Source organism: Simochromis diagramma, unplaced genomic scaffold (assembly GCF_900408965.1).
Source record: "Simochromis diagramma unplaced genomic scaffold, fSimDia1.1 OVJJ01000421.1, whole genome shotgun sequence".
Taxonomy (NCBI): Eukaryota; Metazoa; Chordata; class Actinopteri; order Cichliformes; family Cichlidae; genus Simochromis; species Simochromis diagramma.
This window is the reverse complement of record NW_024387250.1, coordinates 950,432-970,124: the sequence shown is the minus strand read 5'-3', so window position 1 is coordinate 970,124 and position 19,693 is coordinate 950,432. Positions and strand designations below refer to the sequence as shown.

The 19,693-nt window shown below is 42.1% G+C and overlaps 1 protein-coding gene across 1 annotated transcript in view; it reads left to right on the top strand.

Moving 5' to 3' along the window:
* The first annotated feature begins 521 nt into the window (after positions 1 to 521).
* itga9 (integrin, alpha 9) overlaps positions 522 to 19,693 on the top strand; it is a 52,291-nt gene continuing 33,119 nt past the window's right edge. Inside the window, exons 1-15 of the mRNA XM_040001774.1 lie at positions 522 to 1,395; positions 1,671 to 1,798; positions 3,957 to 4,063; positions 6,214 to 6,337; positions 8,206 to 8,273; positions 11,142 to 11,271; positions 11,358 to 11,443; positions 11,526 to 11,588; positions 11,920 to 12,057; positions 12,404 to 12,509; positions 13,801 to 13,895; positions 14,276 to 14,366; positions 14,670 to 14,715; positions 14,850 to 15,004; positions 17,540 to 17,700. Coding sequence (XP_039857708.1) covers positions 1,208 to 1,395; positions 1,671 to 1,798; positions 3,957 to 4,063; positions 6,214 to 6,337; positions 8,206 to 8,273; positions 11,142 to 11,271; positions 11,358 to 11,443; positions 11,526 to 11,588; positions 11,920 to 12,057; positions 12,404 to 12,509; positions 13,801 to 13,895; positions 14,276 to 14,366; positions 14,670 to 14,715; positions 14,850 to 15,004; positions 17,540 to 17,700 — 1,686 coding nt within the window. The 5' untranslated portion in view covers positions 522 to 1,207. The remainder of the gene's footprint in view (positions 1,396 to 1,670; positions 1,799 to 3,956; positions 4,064 to 6,213; positions 6,338 to 8,205; positions 8,274 to 11,141; positions 11,272 to 11,357; positions 11,444 to 11,525; positions 11,589 to 11,919; positions 12,058 to 12,403; positions 12,510 to 13,800; positions 13,896 to 14,275; positions 14,367 to 14,669; positions 14,716 to 14,849; positions 15,005 to 17,539; positions 17,701 to 19,693) is intronic.

Below are 19,693 nucleotides of genomic sequence, written 5' to 3'. Positions count from 1 at the left end.
TTAACTTCAATTAAAAAATGGCATATCACCAACTCCAAATGTATGTTGCAAATGGAATTGGCGACTCATAAATGACACGCTGTATGTTTAAAGTCAGAGTTAATGATTCCCAGAAGATTATCTCCAAATACATCAGCTGATTTTCCAACTGGCCTTTCAGCAAACTGCACATGATTTGTTGTGTAGAGTTCTCAACATGCAAAGCAGTGAATACATAAAAATAGGAGCAGAGTGCAGAAAACAAGTTTACAGACCCAGCTTGTAACAAACAGCTGGATACAGAGGTCAGTTTATCAGTTTATATGCTGATTGGACATACTATTTGTTAATCAGTATATGTATCTAAAAGCCTGTTGCACAAGCAATGCACTGCAAAACAGCAGTTCCCAGACTAGTATAGATAAAACTGATAAATGAAAGAAATGCAGAAAAGATGTGTTAAAATGATTTTTCCAGATGATTCTTCAGTCTTTGCGTTTTCTTTTGCTTTTATTTGACTTTTGAGTTCAGTTTGAGTTTGAATGATTTTAATAAAGAATCCTTAATAAGTAACAGTCAATAAGATGGAAATGAAACCTGTAACTTTTAAAAATGATGAAGCTGTCACTGTTCAACGTGACGGGAAAACGTCAGGGGGCAGCAGTGCGCCCTCATCCCTCGGTTTTGGAGAATCCAAAGCCCCCCAGAGCCCACGGGTGAAATGTGATGCTTTCTAAACCATTCTCGTTTCTCCGTGACCACGTTACCAGCGTCCCTGGACCACAGTAAGAAAAAAAAAACTCATTCCGGCTGCTACTTTCACACTAAAACCTCGACTTTTCTTCTAACGTCAGAACGGTGATTAAACCAAACAGCGATGCTCTTATTTTAAGTAGAACTTCCCTTACTTCCAGGAAATCTCTCACTAACTTGACAGCTGACTGCATTTATCTCAGCGACAGCCAGCCTGCGAGCGAGAACCTCCTCAGATTGACACAGAATGGAGAGAAGCTGACGCACCGTTATTTACCGGAACGTTAACTTTTCCGTTGCGACTCTTTCCTCATGCCATCACAGTCTACATGCTCTGCAAGACCCGGAAAATACTTGAAAGATAGCTTATAACAGTTTGCCCACTGAAGAGCTCACTACTCCTTATTGGCTTTTTCTTTCCCTCACTTTTATTGTTATTTTTATTTTTGGGGAAACTACTGCGTTATTACGCACGATGCGCAAAGGGATGGCTCCTCCGCGGAGATACAGGACGGGAGTACGAAATGTTTTTTATGTTTATCTCTCCATTTCAATGGCTTATTCTTACAACATAGACTTAGAACATCCTTTGGTGTTCCGCGGACCAAATTCTAGTTTTTTCGGCTATTCTGTGCTGGAGCATTATCACGACAACACACGCTGGTGAGTCCCATTTTGCATTTTCCGACAACGATGCAATGGATTTGTGTTTTTGTCGTCAAAGTTTAAATGTCTCTTGAGCCCAACTTGCATCCACACCCAGATACTTAAAAGTACTTGTAACAGCCCGCACTATTTGCATTCCAAATTCACTGCCTGCAATAGGATTTCCCATTTTTAGGTGTCAGTAAGTATTAAAGAAATGTATGTTAAAGTGTTCTGGGGGGGTTAAAAAAGCATAACTGTGTCCTTCCTCTCATTTCTTGTCGTGGATGCAGGGTAATAGTCGGGGCACCAAAGGCAAACTCTTCCTACAGTAGCTCTGTGCAGTCTCCCGGAGCTCTATATAAGTGTCGAGTTCACAGCAACCCTGATCGCCGCTGCACAGAGATGGATCTGGGAAGAGGTCAGTCACACAAACCCACAGCATCCATACAAACACCACACATTAATGCTGAAGCAGGCATTGCATTCGGTCGTACACACAGGTTATAACAGAATCGTTTCTTTTATATATGTGTGTGTGTGTGTGTGTGTGTGTGTGTGTGTGTGTGTGTGTGTGTGTGTGTGTGTGTGTGTGTGTGTGTATTAAAAACCCACTACCTGGTGCTGTCCTCCTGCTACTTCTTCATCATTTATTGCATAAACTCCCCCAAGCCTATGTTTTGTCTAACCAGAATAACGAAGTCGTATATTGCTGCTAACACTGTGCGCTGTTGTGCTTTTAGCTCATAACTTACTATATCGAGACATGAAAAAAAGACAAGTGGGTTCTGTGTGCAGAGGTGTATAAATATTTTGATAAATATGATTTATGCCTTTGCTAATATTTTCCAAGCAAGTGAGCCAAAAGCTGGGGCTTCGACCCCCACCCCCCATACCCCCTCCTGCTCTGTTCCTGCGGTTAAGAAAGACGGGGTGCATGCATGGCTTCAGTATGAACCCCATTCTTGGTCACTGTGTAACCAAAAGATATCTACATATGACTGAAACACAGTGACACAGAGAAACTCTTCTGTGTTCCCAATTTACTGGATTCATTGTTGAAATGAAGAATGATGCTTACAACTGATATGCAACATAGATATTTATCTTTTTGTAACTTTATTCTCCTGCTGATCTTAATTTGCTTACCCTGGATCCATGATCCTTACGATGTGCTTGTTCAGGATTTCAAACCTCTAATACCAATAAAGCATTCAGATTACTGTTGTTGTTTTTTTAATTTATTTTTATCATAAACTCATTTGCTTTTATATTAAGCTGCATGTCCTCTTGATTTTTCCATTCAAAGTTTGATTTCCTATTTCTGTGCTGATGGTTCCTGAACCTGCTAACTGCTGACTGACCAAATTGTCAATGAATTTTGTGAACATGTTATAATTAATAAATGAAAGCAAGCAGTACTGGTTGTGATCAATCTTTAACTTTAAAGCAAAACACCAGCTCTCCTCAATAAACTTGAGGTAAAAGGCTTTCTCAAGTTATTTTACCGACACTGGCTGCTTTTTAACTCATTTTCATTCAGTTCTTGCACCTGACTGTGTTTTTGTTTTTTTACTTGTTGAACCACTTTACACTGAGCTATGAATCACTCAAGCATAAAAAGGCACCTAACTCAGGAGATGAATCAGTGCTGTGTCTGCACATCGCATGCAGCTTATCAAAGAATCATTTTTAAAGTGTATCTTTTAATAACTTGTTTCAATGTTTCAATAAATGTTGAACCTATTTCTCATTTTCCTCATAAAAATGTAAAAAAAAGAAAAAAAGAAGAAGGAGGACTTGAGACTTTTGCGTTTTTGAGTAGTGAGGGTCGTTCCGAACATCTTAGAGGACTCGCCAAAGCTCTTCTATGGATTTAGGCTTTCTCGTCATGACAGCCTAAATCCATGTAATCCCAAGCTGACTTGGGATGTTGAGATCAGAGGCGTGTGGAGGCCATACCATGTGCTGGTAGATGTTGCTGGTGAAGACAGATCTTTGTGACTCTGAGTGCACGCCTGCGGTTGCCATGCTGTAGAATGAATTTGGGACCAATCTGACGCCTCACCAGTGATAGCCAAGGATAAGAATCGAAATAGTGCCTGAAACCTTTGCACATGACTGTTTCTTGGTTAGAAAGCTCGTTCAGAGATCTGGAGCTGCGGCAGTCAATGGATCAGATAGTCACTTCAAAGGAAATTGAACTGCAAGAGTTGACAAATTAATCATTTGATTGTTCAAGCACTGCAAATTTGAGGATTTGTTTACCGTCTGTGTTTCCACATCATAATGACCTTGAGCATTGTAACATTACCGGTCGATTAAGAAAATAATGAAAATAGTCAATGGCATTGAGTGTACCATCTGTAGAGGAATCATTGTTAAATATGCTAGACTTAAACTTTTTTTCCATCTCCAGTTTTTGAAACGGTCAGCTGTGTGATAATCACTTGCAGAATCTGCAGAAAGTGAAGAGTAAATACCGGATCTCTAAAAGCTGACACTTGACAAGTCGCCCACTCCAAAAGGTCCTCCCTCCTGTGACTCAATGTCTGCAAACTGCTCTCATTGTCTTTCAGGAAACAGGCAGAGAGAGTCGTGTGGGAAGACTTGCCAAGGAGACAGAGATGATGAGTGGATGGGGGTCAGCCTGGCCCGCCAGGACAGCGCCAACGGCAAAATCCTGGTGAGCAGAGGGACAGAACACAACAGTCGTTTCTGCAAATTGCTTAATTCAAGCCATGTTTTAAAAACAGCCCCCGATTATGCCAGCATCATTGTAACAAATGTGTCACCATTAACCACACTGTTACGCCACAGCTGCTCTCACCACTGCGGTCTTTCTTAAGAGAAGACAACTTCTTCTTTCTGTGTGCTTGTTACATTCTTACTAACTTTTAGTGCCATAAATTAAAAAAAAAACAAAAAAAACGAAGAATTTAAATAATGAATCGGAATGATTTTCTATTCAAAAGTGGAGTAACATCAGCTGGAATCGACTGTGTGGTTACATAATTCTGTGAAACATTCACCTCGTGTGTGGAGCTGGAAGAGTCACTGGAACAGGTTTTTTTTTTTAAATAAAAAAAGCAGACTGTTAGTTAAAACAAAAGAAAGGAGAACCTGGTTTAGAGGATTCAAATGGTGCTAATCCCAGGGGCGCTTTGCTAAGTGTTTGCACAGAGATCATAGGGCAGCTGGCAAAGTTTGTTTAGGCTTCAACCCCTCTGCGGCGGTCCCATCCAAGAGCGGCTTTTCATTAAATATTAACCCCCCGCCTCCTGCGGTGGGCAGCGCGGAAACTAGTGGCAATGCAGGAGAGTTTGAAGGCGTCAGGTGGGTGGGCAGCTCTCTCATGTTTGAATACCTGTTGCTCAAAGACATCCCGATAACTTTTCATCCATCCAAACCTCTGTGGTCCATTTCTTTAATACCTCACTGGAATGTACTGGCACAATTTTCAAACCAATACCTTTGGCTTTACCCATCAGTGAAAATGTGAAGACTTCTTGGAGCTGTCAGCGTTGGGAATTTGAGCTTAGCGTTGTATAACAACACACCGAGTAGCTGCACACTCTCTGGCCATTAGGTCGAGGCTTATGATAAAATAAAGGTGGTGGCTTTCCAGAGCCACGTGTTGCTGGGCCTCTTTTTTTTTTCCTTTTTTCTTCTTTTTAAAAATCTCATCTGAATGAACTCATGAAGGGAAACGGCTGTTTGGCAGATGTGTACAGTGGTGATTTCATCTGCGCTTTCAGTGGAGGCCTTTTTGTTTGTGACCAGCGAGGTCTTTTAAAACTGAACAGGAACATGACAACAGCACAGATTCCATACTCCAACCATGAAATTCTCAGTTGCTGCGGAGCGTGTCAGCTGCCTTTTTGCTATGTTTATATCAGCTGATGGATCTTAAAAAGGAAAAAAAATCTGCTTCTACTCAAGAGGGAGAGTTTATACTGATATTGTTACTTCTGTTGGCCAAGTTTTCCTTCGAAACACAAGGGTTTTTCAACGTAGCATCTTGCTTCCAGACAGTCATCTGATGCGTTTTGTATGCCCACAATCTGCCAAGCTCTTGTTTTCACTGAGACTGGCTATGTGTGTGTTTTTGGAGTTAGGGAGGGTGGGTTCTTTTGGGGAGGGAAATGAAGTGGACTCTGTGTGCACAGAGGCATCCAAAGCTATCCCCAGAGCCACAGGGGCTCCACCACCATTCCCCCCAGGGTCCTAAATTATTACCACATTTACACATTTATGTGGCCTCTTTTGTGCAAAATTTGTAAAATCTGCTCTGTATTCCTTTTGCTTACCAAACACTTGGCTGTTATATTTTTGAAAAACACAGTGGAAAGTATTGTTTGGAGAATTACCCCCTGTACCGTTCATGCACTCCACTTTTCCACAGCAGTTTAATGCAGGAGAAGTTTGCTTCTTTGTCTTTTGATCCACTTTATTTTTTCGCTGCGTGTGCTTTTCTGAACTTTTGGCCTCTCTGTCTCTCTCACTCGCAAAAACCTGGAGGAGCCGTCCTGAAATTAAAACGCACAGTCATTAATGTGAACATTTTCTCGCTTGAGCGTTCAAATGCTGCATGGGAAAGACAGATCTCGAGATATTCACACCACAGACCATGGCTGTTATGGTCAGGGTTATGGATGGGCTTTAATTCCCCCTCTCATTGACGATCATTTGACAGCCACAGAGACGCGCTGACTCCAGGCCGGCGAGAAAAAGGGGGCTTCAGTCGTCACTGCTGATCAACGCCTGCCTGGAGTTTGAGCTGTTTGTGTTTACGGAAATGCGTATGTGTTGTTCACTAATGCTTTTCTCTCACAGGCTTGTGCTCACCGCTGGAAAAACGTCTTCTACGAGTCAGAGCATATCCTTCCGCATGGATACTGCTCCATCATTCCCCCAACGCTCCAGCGTGGGACAAAAGCACTTATCCCCTGTTATGAAGGTATAGTACAAGCAAAATCACAGCACTCATGTTGTTGGGGCTTTTCTTTATTTTAAATCATTCTGAATTGGGGCGAGAGAGCTTGTCACTGAATTCCAGAAGCTTAATTAACAAAATCTATCTGAAATCAAAGCGTAGACTTTGGTTATGACCGTAGCGTGTTCCATCATTTTTTTGTGTCTGGAAAGTACCAGAAAAACAACCCTGAAAGCCACTCAGAAAGTCCAGACCTTTGCCAATCTGCTGCCAAAACTGCATAAGTGTCTTGATATTTTTGCAACACAGTCTGGATCTGCACCAGCAATCAACCCGTTTCTCCTCAGCTAATGCTTCATTCCAAGTTTCATGAAAATCAGATTGGTAGCTTTTCATAACCCTGCTGAAAAAATGACTAACCAACCAATGGCGGAGGCACATGACCTTCTTGGTTGAGTTTATAAAATGTAGGTTTAATAATGAAGTCCAAGTATGGTTTTAGACTGCTGTTTACTTTTACTCTTGGCTCTTTATGATGACAAAAAGAGGAGGGAGGAATCCGATATCAGGGGCTTGTGAGGGGCAGCCAATCAAAGGAAAGGTGGCTCACAGGGAAAGAGAAGGGAGCTTGTTTCAAAGAGAGGCTGCACAGAGGCTTACTATAAGTTAAATATGGAATATTCTGAGCTGTCAATCATGTAAAGGTACGCTTATACACTTATAGTTAAAATGAAAATCAAGGTCTATATAAAAAACTGGTGAGGTCTGACCCATAGAGTGCCAGAGGACACTGAGATGGCAGAACTCAGTGGTGCCACAGCTAGTGAGATACTCTCTAGTTTTTATTTCAGATCCCTTTAATAATTTAACATCCCTTTAGATAATCCACACAGACTGTGGGACTCTGTAAGAGGCCTAGGCTCCCAGGTTTGGAATAACCGGTTTGTTTTGTTCGTCCTTTCCCTTTTACATATTTTCACGGCACATTATTTCTGTAGCCAGGAACGTCACTGTAAAAGCCCCACGTCTGCCTCTGACTTCTGATTGGTGTCCTGGCACCGGGGAACGGTAGTGGGCGAGCCCTAAAGTGTGATTTTTCTCCCTCAAGTTCAACTTTGGCAAGAGCCAGCTGCGGCTACGAAAGGACACCCAGTTTGCGAAGCCAAATATACGAGCATTTGACCTGTGGAAGTGCAGAGTTTGTCTTCCGTTTTGCACCACTTAGCCAAAGAAAATTATTTTCACAAAGGTATAGTGCTGGCAAATTTATTGAAGCGGTCTTACGATGCAGATTTTGGCTTAACTTCGCCGAAATCAGGTGCTTTTAAGCAAAGATTTGCTCAAGTTAGAGAAATTCAATTTTGTTATGATTGCAGTAAATCAAATCCATTTGTCCTGCAGGTTGTTTTAGTTCGGGCGCCCGCTACAACACTAAAAATGAAGTTCCATTTGAAAAATAATGTGCTGTAAAGCATTTAATGGCCACTCTTGTAAATGTGTTCTTCACATGTTTTGTTATGTGACTCAGAGCTACTTATGAAAGCCTGGTTTACACCTTAATCATGCTCCCAGGTCAGGATTTCACTTCCTTTGGTGACTCATGTTGCCAGCAGTTGCGGGGAGAGAGGCCAGACACACTTTGCATGGGACCATATTTACAGTGCATTTTGTGCCGATCCAAGCTCAATATTTTCGTAACCTGAGAGCGCATGTGAGAGGTCGTTTCATTGAATGTGGTGTTGCACCCCTTCTTTCAGTCTGCTTTCTGCCCCCAGACTCTTCTTGGATGGGACCGGGACTTTGACTAGCTCCATATGGAATGCAGGAAAAACTCCAGTAAACGCTGGCTCAGGCACACAGTGAAATAATTTGTGGTTTGTTTTCTCTTACAGACTATAAGCAGAAGTATGGGGAAGAGCATGGCTCGTGCCAAGCTGGGATAGCGGGAGTTTTTACGGAGGTCAGTAACAGTGCTTGTTCATCTTTGTGAAGTCCCCCGGTTTCTGTCAGGTTGACACAGAGATAGTGTTTCTTCTCATTGTTTGGTAAATTTCTATATTTCATCGCATCACCACATGTTTAAAAGGCTCTTTGAATGATCTTTCTCCCTTCGCTCGCCTCTTTGTCACTTTGATGCCTTGTTTTGTATTGACACGGGATGTCATCCATGATCGCGTATAACCTTCTCAGCAGTAGCATCACATCCTCCTTTATAGAAGACTTGGGTGTGGTCCAAATTCTACACTCAGATAAATATATTTGTATCAAAACCACCAGTGCTCTGCTGACAATTGTAAGCTAATGTTTTCAGAGATAGCAGATAGATAGGGAAGGATGTGGCGGCCTCACGTGACCTCTGGTGTGGTTCCACGAGATAAAACGTTAAAGAAAATATGAGTTTCCTTTTCTCCGTGGCTTTGATGCTCTTGTCTTGCCTTGCTTTGTATCGACACGATACCATTCATGATCGTGTATTACCTTTGTGTATCTTACAAATACCTATTGTTCTCCCAAACATATCTTTTCTATTCTACCTGAGCTCTCAAAGTGCTTAGTTTCCTACGAATTTATTACCTCTTTCACCGAGTCACACTCACATTCATACAAGCGCTCTTTTCTATACCTTTGTCACATTTGCACACACGCTCCAATTCATCAGAAACAACTTGGGGTTAAGTATTTTGCCCAAGGATACTTCAAGATGCAGACTGGTATAGCTGGGGAATCAATCCACCGGTCTTCCAACTGGTGGATGCTGCACTTTCACACAGCTGCCCCATTGAACTGAGTCAGTGAAGCGCCTGAGTGGAGTTGGTGAGAGGAAGTGCAAATAGATTAACTCTTACATGCATCTTAGCAGAACTGTAGTGTGACAGGGAAAAGATGCATTTGAGGGATTCATTAAAAATTGAAAAATGTATTTTGTAACCAGTTTAGGACTCTCGTTTTCAATGCATGTGCAGGATAAGTCTTTCCTGTGAGCCATGTGTTCCTCAAAGGTTCTTTTCATGTCTCAGATTACAGTTAAGCTTAATTTGGAACATACAGTAATGTACAGTAGACCGTAAATGACTTAAAATGTGTCCTCAGAGCACAGCTGTGGCCCTAGGCTAACAAACATTTTCACTGGCAAGAAATTCATTTCATATCATTTTTGCACTTCTCCTTTATTTTAGCTGCGTAGCCTGTTACTATTATTAAACTCCAGTCATTTTCAGGTTTGCCAGTGTGAGGATTTTCCCATTTACTCCTTTTAGGAAAGGCAAAATAAATTACCTAGAGACATCACCTTTGGATTATGGAAAAAATGTGATGGACATTTTCCACTATTTGCTGCCATCTAACAGGCTTAAATGAATAAATAAACATGAACTCTAAATTTGCGCACTAGCTTTTATATATACACACGAATGACTCAAACACAGTCAAACCACATGCAGAACACATGGCTTTGTTTTTTAAAAAAAGTTTGTTCTTTCATTTATACTGCACATTAGGGGTCCTGTAATATTTTGGATAACTATGAAAAGTGAAATGTTTATATTACTACATGATAAATATGTGAGTGTTGGCAATTTAAAACTTTAGAAAGACACAGAAGAAGGCCTAGAATGTACCTGATTATCGATTTTAAATTGAATTCATTTGCACACACACACACACACACACACGCAAATACACAAATACACAATAACAAGCAATATCCGTATTGTCAGTTCTCAAAAACATCACATGCTTCAGATTCTTCGATGTGTGTTCCAGAGCCACATTGCACAGCCTCAGATTCACAGATGGTTTCGGGGATCTTTCCGTTGTTCAAGTAAACCCCAATGTAAAATCACCATAGATAAACTTCAAAGACCCCTACAGGTGGCGAGCCTTCAGTGGAACTAAAGATTTTAGTCTATGTGACATGCTTTTGTCCAACTCATGGGCATGGAGAGGAGGATGCGATTAACTGCTTCTGTTTGCGCACTTTGTGTTTAAGAGTTATTGCAACAAGAGTGACTCCTTGGTTAAATAATTTGGATAAAAGGCAGCTATCTGCACCTCACGGGAGAGCTGGATAATAATACCATGCTGAATGATACCACGTTAAATAATTTGGATAAAAAGCAGCTATCTGCTGCTCATAGGAGAGCTCTAAGTGACACCATGTTGGTTTCCACAATGAACCTAGTGTTTCTAAACCAAAGAGACTTCATCATCAAACCCTTTTTTTTTCACGAATGACCGACCTGAGTGTGGATCTGTTAAAGTGTTTGAACCCCCTACAAAGAATGTGAAGAATTTAAAGAAACGGTGTCCAACCGTTAAACCTTTATCCTTGTTTGAACCTTGGTCGGTACGCCTTGTGGTGCCCAGATGTTTGACACCGCAGCACAGAGTGCATACCGCTGAGTAAGGTCCTGACTGTGTTTTTAATGTTGTTTGCACAAAAGGAGCGCGCTCGGTGCTAACTTCACATCCTCCTTTACAACCGACTCAGGCGTAGTCCAAACAGAGCATCTTTATTGCCGTTCCGTTGTCAGCTTAAATGTTCGTGAACCGTTACAAGAAAAATCTTTGAGCAACTTCATTTCACAGCTTTTAGATTTCCTTCAAGGGAGGAAAGTCTCCATCGCAGCAAGGAAAGCTGATACTGCTGCATGTGTGTTTAAGGACAGATAGTGAAAACCATTCTGTGGCTGTTGGTTAACCAGATGTTCACCCGACAGCGTTTTCCTTTTTTTCCCTCCCCCTCTCTGCAGCAGGCTATTGCAGTGCACACAGGGGGTGAATCCCTGCCACTTTTATCTGCATGAATATGCGGCTGTCTCATTTTCAGGAGCTGGTGGTAATGGGGGCACCGGGGTCATACTACTGGACTGGGACGGTCAAGGTGTACAACCTGACTTCTGACTCCTTCTATAGCCTGAACAAAGACAACATTGACTCCCACAGATACAGCTACCTTGGTGAGAGCAGGTTAATGAGAATATAATGTTGAATGACATACATCAGGACAGAGGCGGCTGCAACAAATTATTGTCTCTGTCTCCAGGCTATGCTGTGACTGCTGGACACTTCTCCTCTCCTAATGTAATAGACATCGCTGCAGGGGCTCCTCAGCACAGCGGCAGCGGAAAAGTAGTGCTTTCATCTTCATTGTCAGCCATTTGAAGTCCTTTTGTGTTGGTTGCTGAAGTGATTCTGTTTTTTGTTTTTTCAGGTTTATATTTTTAAAATTGATGGTGCATCTTTGGTGAAGAGTTTTCAAGCCTCAGGGAAAATGGTATGAGCATGAATGTGTGGTCCCGGTGTGCCTGAGGAATCATTGACTCTTTCAGACACACTGCTCTAACTGTTTTGTTGCCAGAAATACACTGTTTGAAAAAGAAAGGAGCACGCTTGCCACAAACTACAGCCGGGGGGGGCGGCTAATGTTTTTCATTCAGAGTAACTAAAAGAAATTCACGGTAGCTTGAAGCTGTGTTGTTATTCCTTTAATATTGGTCCATAAAAGCAAAAATAATCCCGTTTAGATGTGAGCTGTGTGTGAAATGAATGAACCGTTCGTGTTTCTGTGATCTGACCCATTGCTTTGTGGCTCACCTTGGTTCCAGATGGGCTCTTACTTTGGCTCCTCATTGTGTGCAGTTGATCTGAACCAGGACGGCCTGTCGGACCTGCTGGTGGGGGCACCAATGCACAGCCAGCTCAGGGATGAGGGCCAGGTGTCTGTGTACCTCAGCAGAGGGAACGTGAGTGGAAACTGGAGTCAGCAGGAACATGAGAGCATAGCTTGCAGACTTGTTTTATTATATTTCCATTATTATTTCCTGACTGTGGTTATCATATAATAAACAGTGGAGTGGGGTGAGATTCAGCAGTGGTGTTATTTAACCGCTCCTGTTTGTACACTGTATGTGTAAGAGTTATTGCAACAAGAGCGACTTCTTGGTTAAGTCATTTCGGTGAAAGGCTGCTATCTGCAGTGGTGGCCAATTAATTTAATCAAATAAAAGCTGCAATTGTGTAACTGCAGCTTTCGTTTTTTCTCTGCTTGATCTGGATATAAATTATTTTCTTGCCTGATTTGGTTTTTAGGGGGTCATGGAAGAGGATGGCGTGTTGACTGGCGATAGCGCTTTCAATGCACACTTCGGAGAATGCATTGCAGCAATCGGAGACATAGATGACGACGGCTATCAAGGTCGGTGCAAAGCAATGTTTTTAAAGCTTTCTGCTTTGCAAATGAAAGATTTAATTACATGAAGCTTTTAGGTGAGCCTCAACGGCATGTGAAGCTGTAAACGAAAGAGAAACTTCACATCTGGGGTTTGTTTTGTTTTGTTTTTATAAAAATCTTTCATAGTCTTTTTAATGCTTAAACAATAGCTCAGAGGCTCAACCAAAGAAGACATATCTGACCTCTCATCTGTCACTGCTGACAGATCAGAGCAAAGCTGTGGCCTTCAAAATTCTCCAGTGGACCATTAATCTGCAGTTTGAAGAATGACAAACACATAGTGGCAGCGGTGCAGTTACACTGACATTGCCCTGATGTCATGAAACAAAGCCTTTTCCCCTGTCATGTAAAGGATAATGAAGTCACACTGTTTATACTCTTCCCTTCAGCTCACAAGCGAGCGATGGTCGCCCAGTAAGTGTGACAAAACCCCTCATTTCCACACACATTTTTTTTATTAATATGCTGTGGCAAGTAGAGAGTACTGCCCTCTCTCACCCTTTTGGGTACGGAGTCCCAAACCGAATCACCCACACGCACGCAGACATACATTTATTCTGTCTGCTCTTCCCTCGCTTGGCTCCGCTCTGAAGGGCTCCACTTGGCTTCTATCTCCAACTCCAAGCTGGAAGCTTCTGCCTGCCTGGTTTCATCTCCGTGTGAGATATGCCCGGAGGCTTGCAGCCTGGCACAGCGTGTGTGAGTCTGCCGAGAAAGATGGCAGCTGGGAAGCATAACTCATCTTGTAACTCGTCACTCACTCGCCACAGACACACTCGCTGCCTGGCGGGCGATTATTTACAACCTAACTGCTGCCATTTAATTAGCAAGAACTACTGTAGACTCACACTGACGACTTCAAGACTTGAATTCAATCTCTGTAATACTTCCTTAAAAATTCTTTTACCATTTCTACATCGCTGTGCTGCACCACATGGCGTAGAGGTGTTTTGGTTTGTAAAAGCAAGTTTATATCTGATTTTCTGCTGAAAAGGGCTAATGGGAGGGTGTTTCAGTGCTTGCCAGCACTTTATAGCCTTGTTTCCACTTTCTCAGAGGTCGCACAAGTTTTATGGCCACTAACAACACTTAATTGTCTATCATGAGTCTTACAGTTAAAGCTTGTTTCCCAGGCACTGGCTAGCAGAAAGTAAACAGATGATTAATGAAAGCTTTTGTGCACTCATTCAGTTATTTATGTCTTCATTCATTTATTTTCACAGAAACACTTCTTGTGCATTCTTTGTCTCCTCAGATGTAGCCATAGGAGCGCCCAAAGAGGACGAGTATGGAGGAGCGGTTTATATCTACCATGGGGACGCCACAGGAATAACCAAAAAATACTCAATGGTAAGGACTCGCAAATATAATTTGCTCTGATGTGAAGCAGCATCGTTGTGTGACCTGCTTTCTCCTCATCTCCAGATTAATTAGCTTCTTTACAGCCTGATCAATGCATGGTAATGAAAACACATACTGAATGTGTGCATGTGTGCAATATGTGTAGGTTTCACAATACTTTTAGACCCAGAAATAAGACACAGTCGTTTCCTCATGGGCTTGACGGTGGCGTATTTACCCAACCCTCATGAATCACAGCTATAGACTTGTTAGGAAAGGTTCATTTAAGTATAACAAAAAGAAAAACAAAAACAAAAAATAGGAGAAGTGCTCATTTTTTCCTTGTTGGCTCACGTGTGTTATTTAAAGGCTGGTATCATGTGTTACAGAAACTGTCTGGGCGCAGCGTAAACCCTGGTCTGCAGATGTTTGGCCAGTCCATCTCTGGCAATGTGGACATGGACGGTAATGGATACGCAGGTATAGTCATAACAGAGCTTTCCAGCAACACAAGAACATCAAAGCAAAATGAGAAACATAAAGTGAAAAAGGATGACATTTTTAAATATTTATCGTGGCTTTATCCTGTTATTGTCACGCAGTAACAGTTTCAGACTTGTGACTGAGGCATCTTGTTTACTGCATTCCACAGCTGACATGCAGACTGAGACAGCGTGACAATTAAAGAGCTCTGTGCATTGTTGTGGATTTGCAGGTGTCAAAAGCGCTGTCAGCATATGTTGCATTAATGCCATATCTTCTTTATGTTTTATTGCCTTGCAGATGTTACTATCGGAGCTTTCATGGCGGATAGCGTGGTGCTCCTGAGGTGAGTAATGGGATAATTCTCTCTGACATGGCAATATTTGTGAGAAGCAGAGTGCCACTTTATCCTACTTCAGAGTCATTTTAATGGTCAGTCTATCCCACACTGTGTTCCTGTGCTGGAATCTGTGGTTGTAGGTCGCGGCCTGTGATTACAGTGGATGTCTCCATCTTCCTGCCTGTCTCTATCAACATAACTGTGCCACAGTGCCACGAGGGCCAGCAGAACATGAACTGCTTCAACGTCACAGTCTGCATGCGTTTCAGAGGAAGACAGCTACCTGGACAAATAGGTAATGATGTGATGAAGCATGCACAGCTGCCGCTCCTTTCCATAGATGATTTAACCTGGACAGTAAGGTAGATAAGGAAAGAGATCCATCAAACACATCCATTTGAAGGTTAATAGTTTCCTCACGTCTGTACACAAAGAATGAGAGGTGCTTAGCTTAGCCTAAAGAATGTGAGCACTACTGTAGTCAGTGTAAAAAAACAAAAAAGTCTGCAAAGCCAAATGTCATAAAAATATAAAATTGTGGTTTTAAGGGAGTTATGTGCCAAAGTAATGTCAGTATTTTGTTGTTGCTTAGTGACAACCGTTTCACATCCCTGCAGATATGTTCTTATCACTGCGAAAGTGAAATTAACATTCGTCAATGCAAATATGGAACGCTGATTAAAATGACGATACTGATCACCACACAGCAAGAGATCGTTCTGTATTTTGGTCACATCGATTTTGCCCCAGCTTCATCTGTTTAGGCTTTTTTATTTCCATCCAGAGATCACAATTTTGTGTTATTATCTCAACATTTTGAGTTAGGTATCTCATAATTTCAGTCAGTAAGTTGAAATTTCGAGTTATTGTCTCCAAACTTTGAGTTATTATCTCAAATTTTAAAGTTTTGTATCTCAAAATGTTGATTTGCTCAGGAGTTTAAGTCAGTAAGTCAAAACTTTTAGATACCTAACCTGAAATCTTGAGATGAATTGAAATGTTAACATAATAATTTGAAATGTTATGATTGTAACTCAAAACTTTCAGATACCTAACTAGAGATTTTGATATACGAACTCAAAGTTTTGGCATAATAACCTGACATTTAGACTTATGAATGGCAAAGAAAAACGTTCAGCAGCAAAAACAAGCTTTCAAATTTTCCAGGAGAGCAAATCTGGAGAAAATTAACTTTGTTGGAGGCAAGTATTTACTTAGAAGCACAGACTTTGTATGGCATGGTATAAGTATGTTCCTGGTTACCTCTGCCAGCCTCATTCCCGGCTGGCAGACGTTCTGGGTTATCAATTGAATCCAACTGAATGCCGTTCACAACAGTAACACACGCTTCAAGCAGAGGCTCCAGCCCTCCATTCCAGACCTAACCATAACCTTAACCCTATCACGTAAAGTTTTCCAAAACAATTCATGATCAGAGCGTAAAAGATATTTACATGTGTAGATTCACTCCATCCAGCTCTCATGCCTCCGAACACGCAACATACCTACGATTTGTCACATGCTATTCATCCCACATGTTAGATGAGAACGTGTTGGCCAGTAGCATCACATGACGCACAACCACATCACAACTTTGTCAGTTGATCTCTGCAGAGAGGGGATAACATCACACAAATTTCCAAACCACACCTACTCCTAAGACAGGAAGTGTTTACCACTTTATACCACACATTACATACCATCATGTAATGTGTTATCTTTTTGAGTTAGAGCATCACATCCATTGGCCGAGGCTGAGTGTCACTATGGCTTATGACTTACCCTTCAACATTTGCTAACTGGCTGTTGGGTGGGGTGACTGTTGACGGCTGAGGTGCAGTCCTGTTCCAGTGTTTGGGTGTAGTCATTTACAGCCCCCCCCCAGGGGAACAGGAAGCCTGTCGTTACATAATGAATATGTCCTGGCTCGCAGGAATAAAGCCTCTCTGTTTATTCGTCTGGCGAAACACCATGGAAAGTGCAGCACCGTGTGTTTGGTGACTCCTATAACGAAACTTTCATTCGCCTCCTCTGGAGTGAGGTCATGGCGTCCCCTCTGCTGGACGATGGAAACAGTAGGCTTTGGTCCGACTTGGGTGTGCTTGCCACCCCGCCCACTCTTTTACCAGTATGACACCCTCTTCACGAAACTACTAGAGAATGAAGTTGATTCATTGAGAGGAAGGGATTTAAAAGGGCAAAGAAACAGAAACACTGGTGATGTCAGGTTACGATTTCAAAACAGATTTGACGTTGTTCTGTGTCTCAAAGCCAGGTGTGGAATCAGCAGGAAAACTATTACTAGGTTTTCTTTCATAATAAGATTAGTACCGTCCCACCAGCTGGAAAATTCAACATTTTTTCATTAATTCTTATGTCAGTTGACTGTAAACTCTTGAAATATCATCACAAAAGCCTGTTAACATAAGTCGACACTAATAAAAGACCTTCCAATTAATATCTTCCGGCTTGTGGATGAAAAATTGAACGTTCAAAATCTAAATCGTCACTGATGAGATTCCTGATTTCTTCAGTGGCGGTGCTTAGTCAGGCTCTATCACAGGAGCAAGCCATTTTTCCAAATCACATTAAATCTACTGAAACAACATTGAACAAAGTGCTGCTGTTAAGCTAAAGCACCATCATATAATTTGACCAAAAAATGTTCCCATCTTCCCTCTTACTTGTCTTAATTTCACTGCAATAAACATTTTTCTTTCTTTCTCATGTCTTAATGGCAGTTACCAGAAAACCAAACCCTGCATACTTCTGGTTTTTCTATTTATCGTCAGCTGATGCTATGTTTACAGTGTTTTCTGCCTCCTCTCAGAGTTCCTGTATAACTTGACGGCTGATGTGGAAAAGCGCCTGAAAGGCCAGCCTTCCAGGGTCTACTTTGCTCAGAGTGGATCTCAGATCAGCCAAATGAGCCACCAGCTCAGCCTGGACATCAACCGAGAGGAGTGCCAGCGCTACACCGCCTACGTTAAGGTAAGTTTGGGTTGTATGTGTGGTCCTGCTGCTGGTTGTGTTTGGATTGGGCAGTCCACTTGCTCTTCGTGTCCTCCGCTGATCTCTGTTACGTTCCCATGACCCTGAGCACCCCCACCATGTAGTGTTGATTTGTGATATGAGTGATTTGCTTTTGTGGCCTATTTTTCCTCTGTCTTTATTTATTTATGTAGTTTTCGGTTAGGCCATCAATGTCCACACATTTCCAGCTAAAATGTTTGCACAGACCGAACAAAAAAAAGAGAAAAAGAAATAATAAAGTGTCAAGATAAAGTAATAAAGTGAGGGTCATCACATGCCTCTTCTTAGTGAGAGAATTTACTGCTGTAGCTTAAGGCCATGGATCAACGGGCATCTGCGGGGAAGCTATTTGTGTCACCCTGCTGGGTTAGGTTAAAGGTAACAGTCAGTCGCTTGATGGTTCCTGAAACCATGCGGCTCAAGTGTGTGTCTACAGAAACTGACAGAAACAGAAAACAGAGTCTCCTTTGTCATCGCATAGTCCCGTTATTGTGTTCCCATGTGATTTAGTCTCACATCCACAAAGAGGGTCCTCATCCTGAGGGCACCATCCATGTTTCACCTCCGCTAATACGGAGGCCCACTGCAGGCCTGTAAATTTCACTGGCGCTCTTAATGGTGCTCTCCAGGCGTTTTCTCTGTGGGAGGCCGAGCTGCCAACTGAGGGAGGTTGTCATTACCACGCTTTCCTCTCATTCTTTTAAGTAGTCAGACTGTAATGACCGTACAGCACACCGAAGTACAGCACACCGAAGAGTTGTAGCAGCAAGACTTTTGTCTTTTTTCCAAAGAAAGCCTTATCACAGTTATCAGGGTTTACTCAGTGAAGTGAGCCCAGTGTTTATCCAAGCTCTTCAGAAAGCCTGTATAGTTTAGCAAACAGGAGAATCTTAACATTTCAAACTAAAATTTCACTTGTCCTCAACCAAGGTTCAGCACACATAACATTAACAGGAGTCATAAAATAGTGTTTCTGCCCTTGTGGGTGGGCGACTGCATCATCACTCAGTTCTAACCTAAGGCTGTCACTTATCTCTGCCATCTCTCAGCTGTTACACAAACACACTTGTAGTGTAAGTGCCATCCATCAGGCCAGATGTTGCTTCAAGGACAGCGTCTATTTTGCAGCTCTCAGCGAATTAAAGGCGCTGTATAAAAACTGCACTTTGATGTTGGTCTGATCACAGCATTAGCAGTCTTTCCGGGGACCAGACTAGCTGCTTCCACCTGTTTCCACCTGTTTAAATGTCTTCTGGCTCTAGCCTTGCACAAAGAGTGGTATTGTTCTGCTCTTCTAACTCCTGCCCAGAGGACAAATCATTTTCATGCTTTAATACCTTAATGTTTGGCAAATATTTAACTTTGTAGATGGAAAGTGTATTTTGGGGTAACATATGGTGCATTTGGATTGGCTTGACTGAGGTGTAAAAGGACTTCCACTCTTTGGTTTGTTTATTTATTTATAGATTTGATGAATATGGCCTCAGATTCCACCTGCCTGGTTGCAAAACATACAAGAGAAACCCCCGAAGTTATCCAAAGGTGAAAAGCCGCACAGGACTGTGAAGGTGTGGTGCACAAATTGCAACCTAGCTAGACTGTTTACAGGCTAAATGACCTTAAATATGTATAAAAAGTAAAGGGGCCCAAAGATTAGAACTTAGCGTGGTAACTATCTGTCATGAGTTTTTGTCATCATACATTATATGTTTGGGAGAAGAGCTAAAGAATCACCATAATCAGAGGTGATCTGGCTCCGCTCTCACAGAGGGTCTAGTGTGCTTGACCAATCGCATCGTTTATCTTACTCATGTGTCTGCCCACATGAGCCAATCCTCCCATTCCCTAGAAGAGGTATGCTAATGGAAACCAGCTGGTTCCTCGACTGTATCCTCGGGGGTGGAGGGTTTGTGCGCTCCCACCCTTCTTTCAGCTTAAACGTACAGTAAAA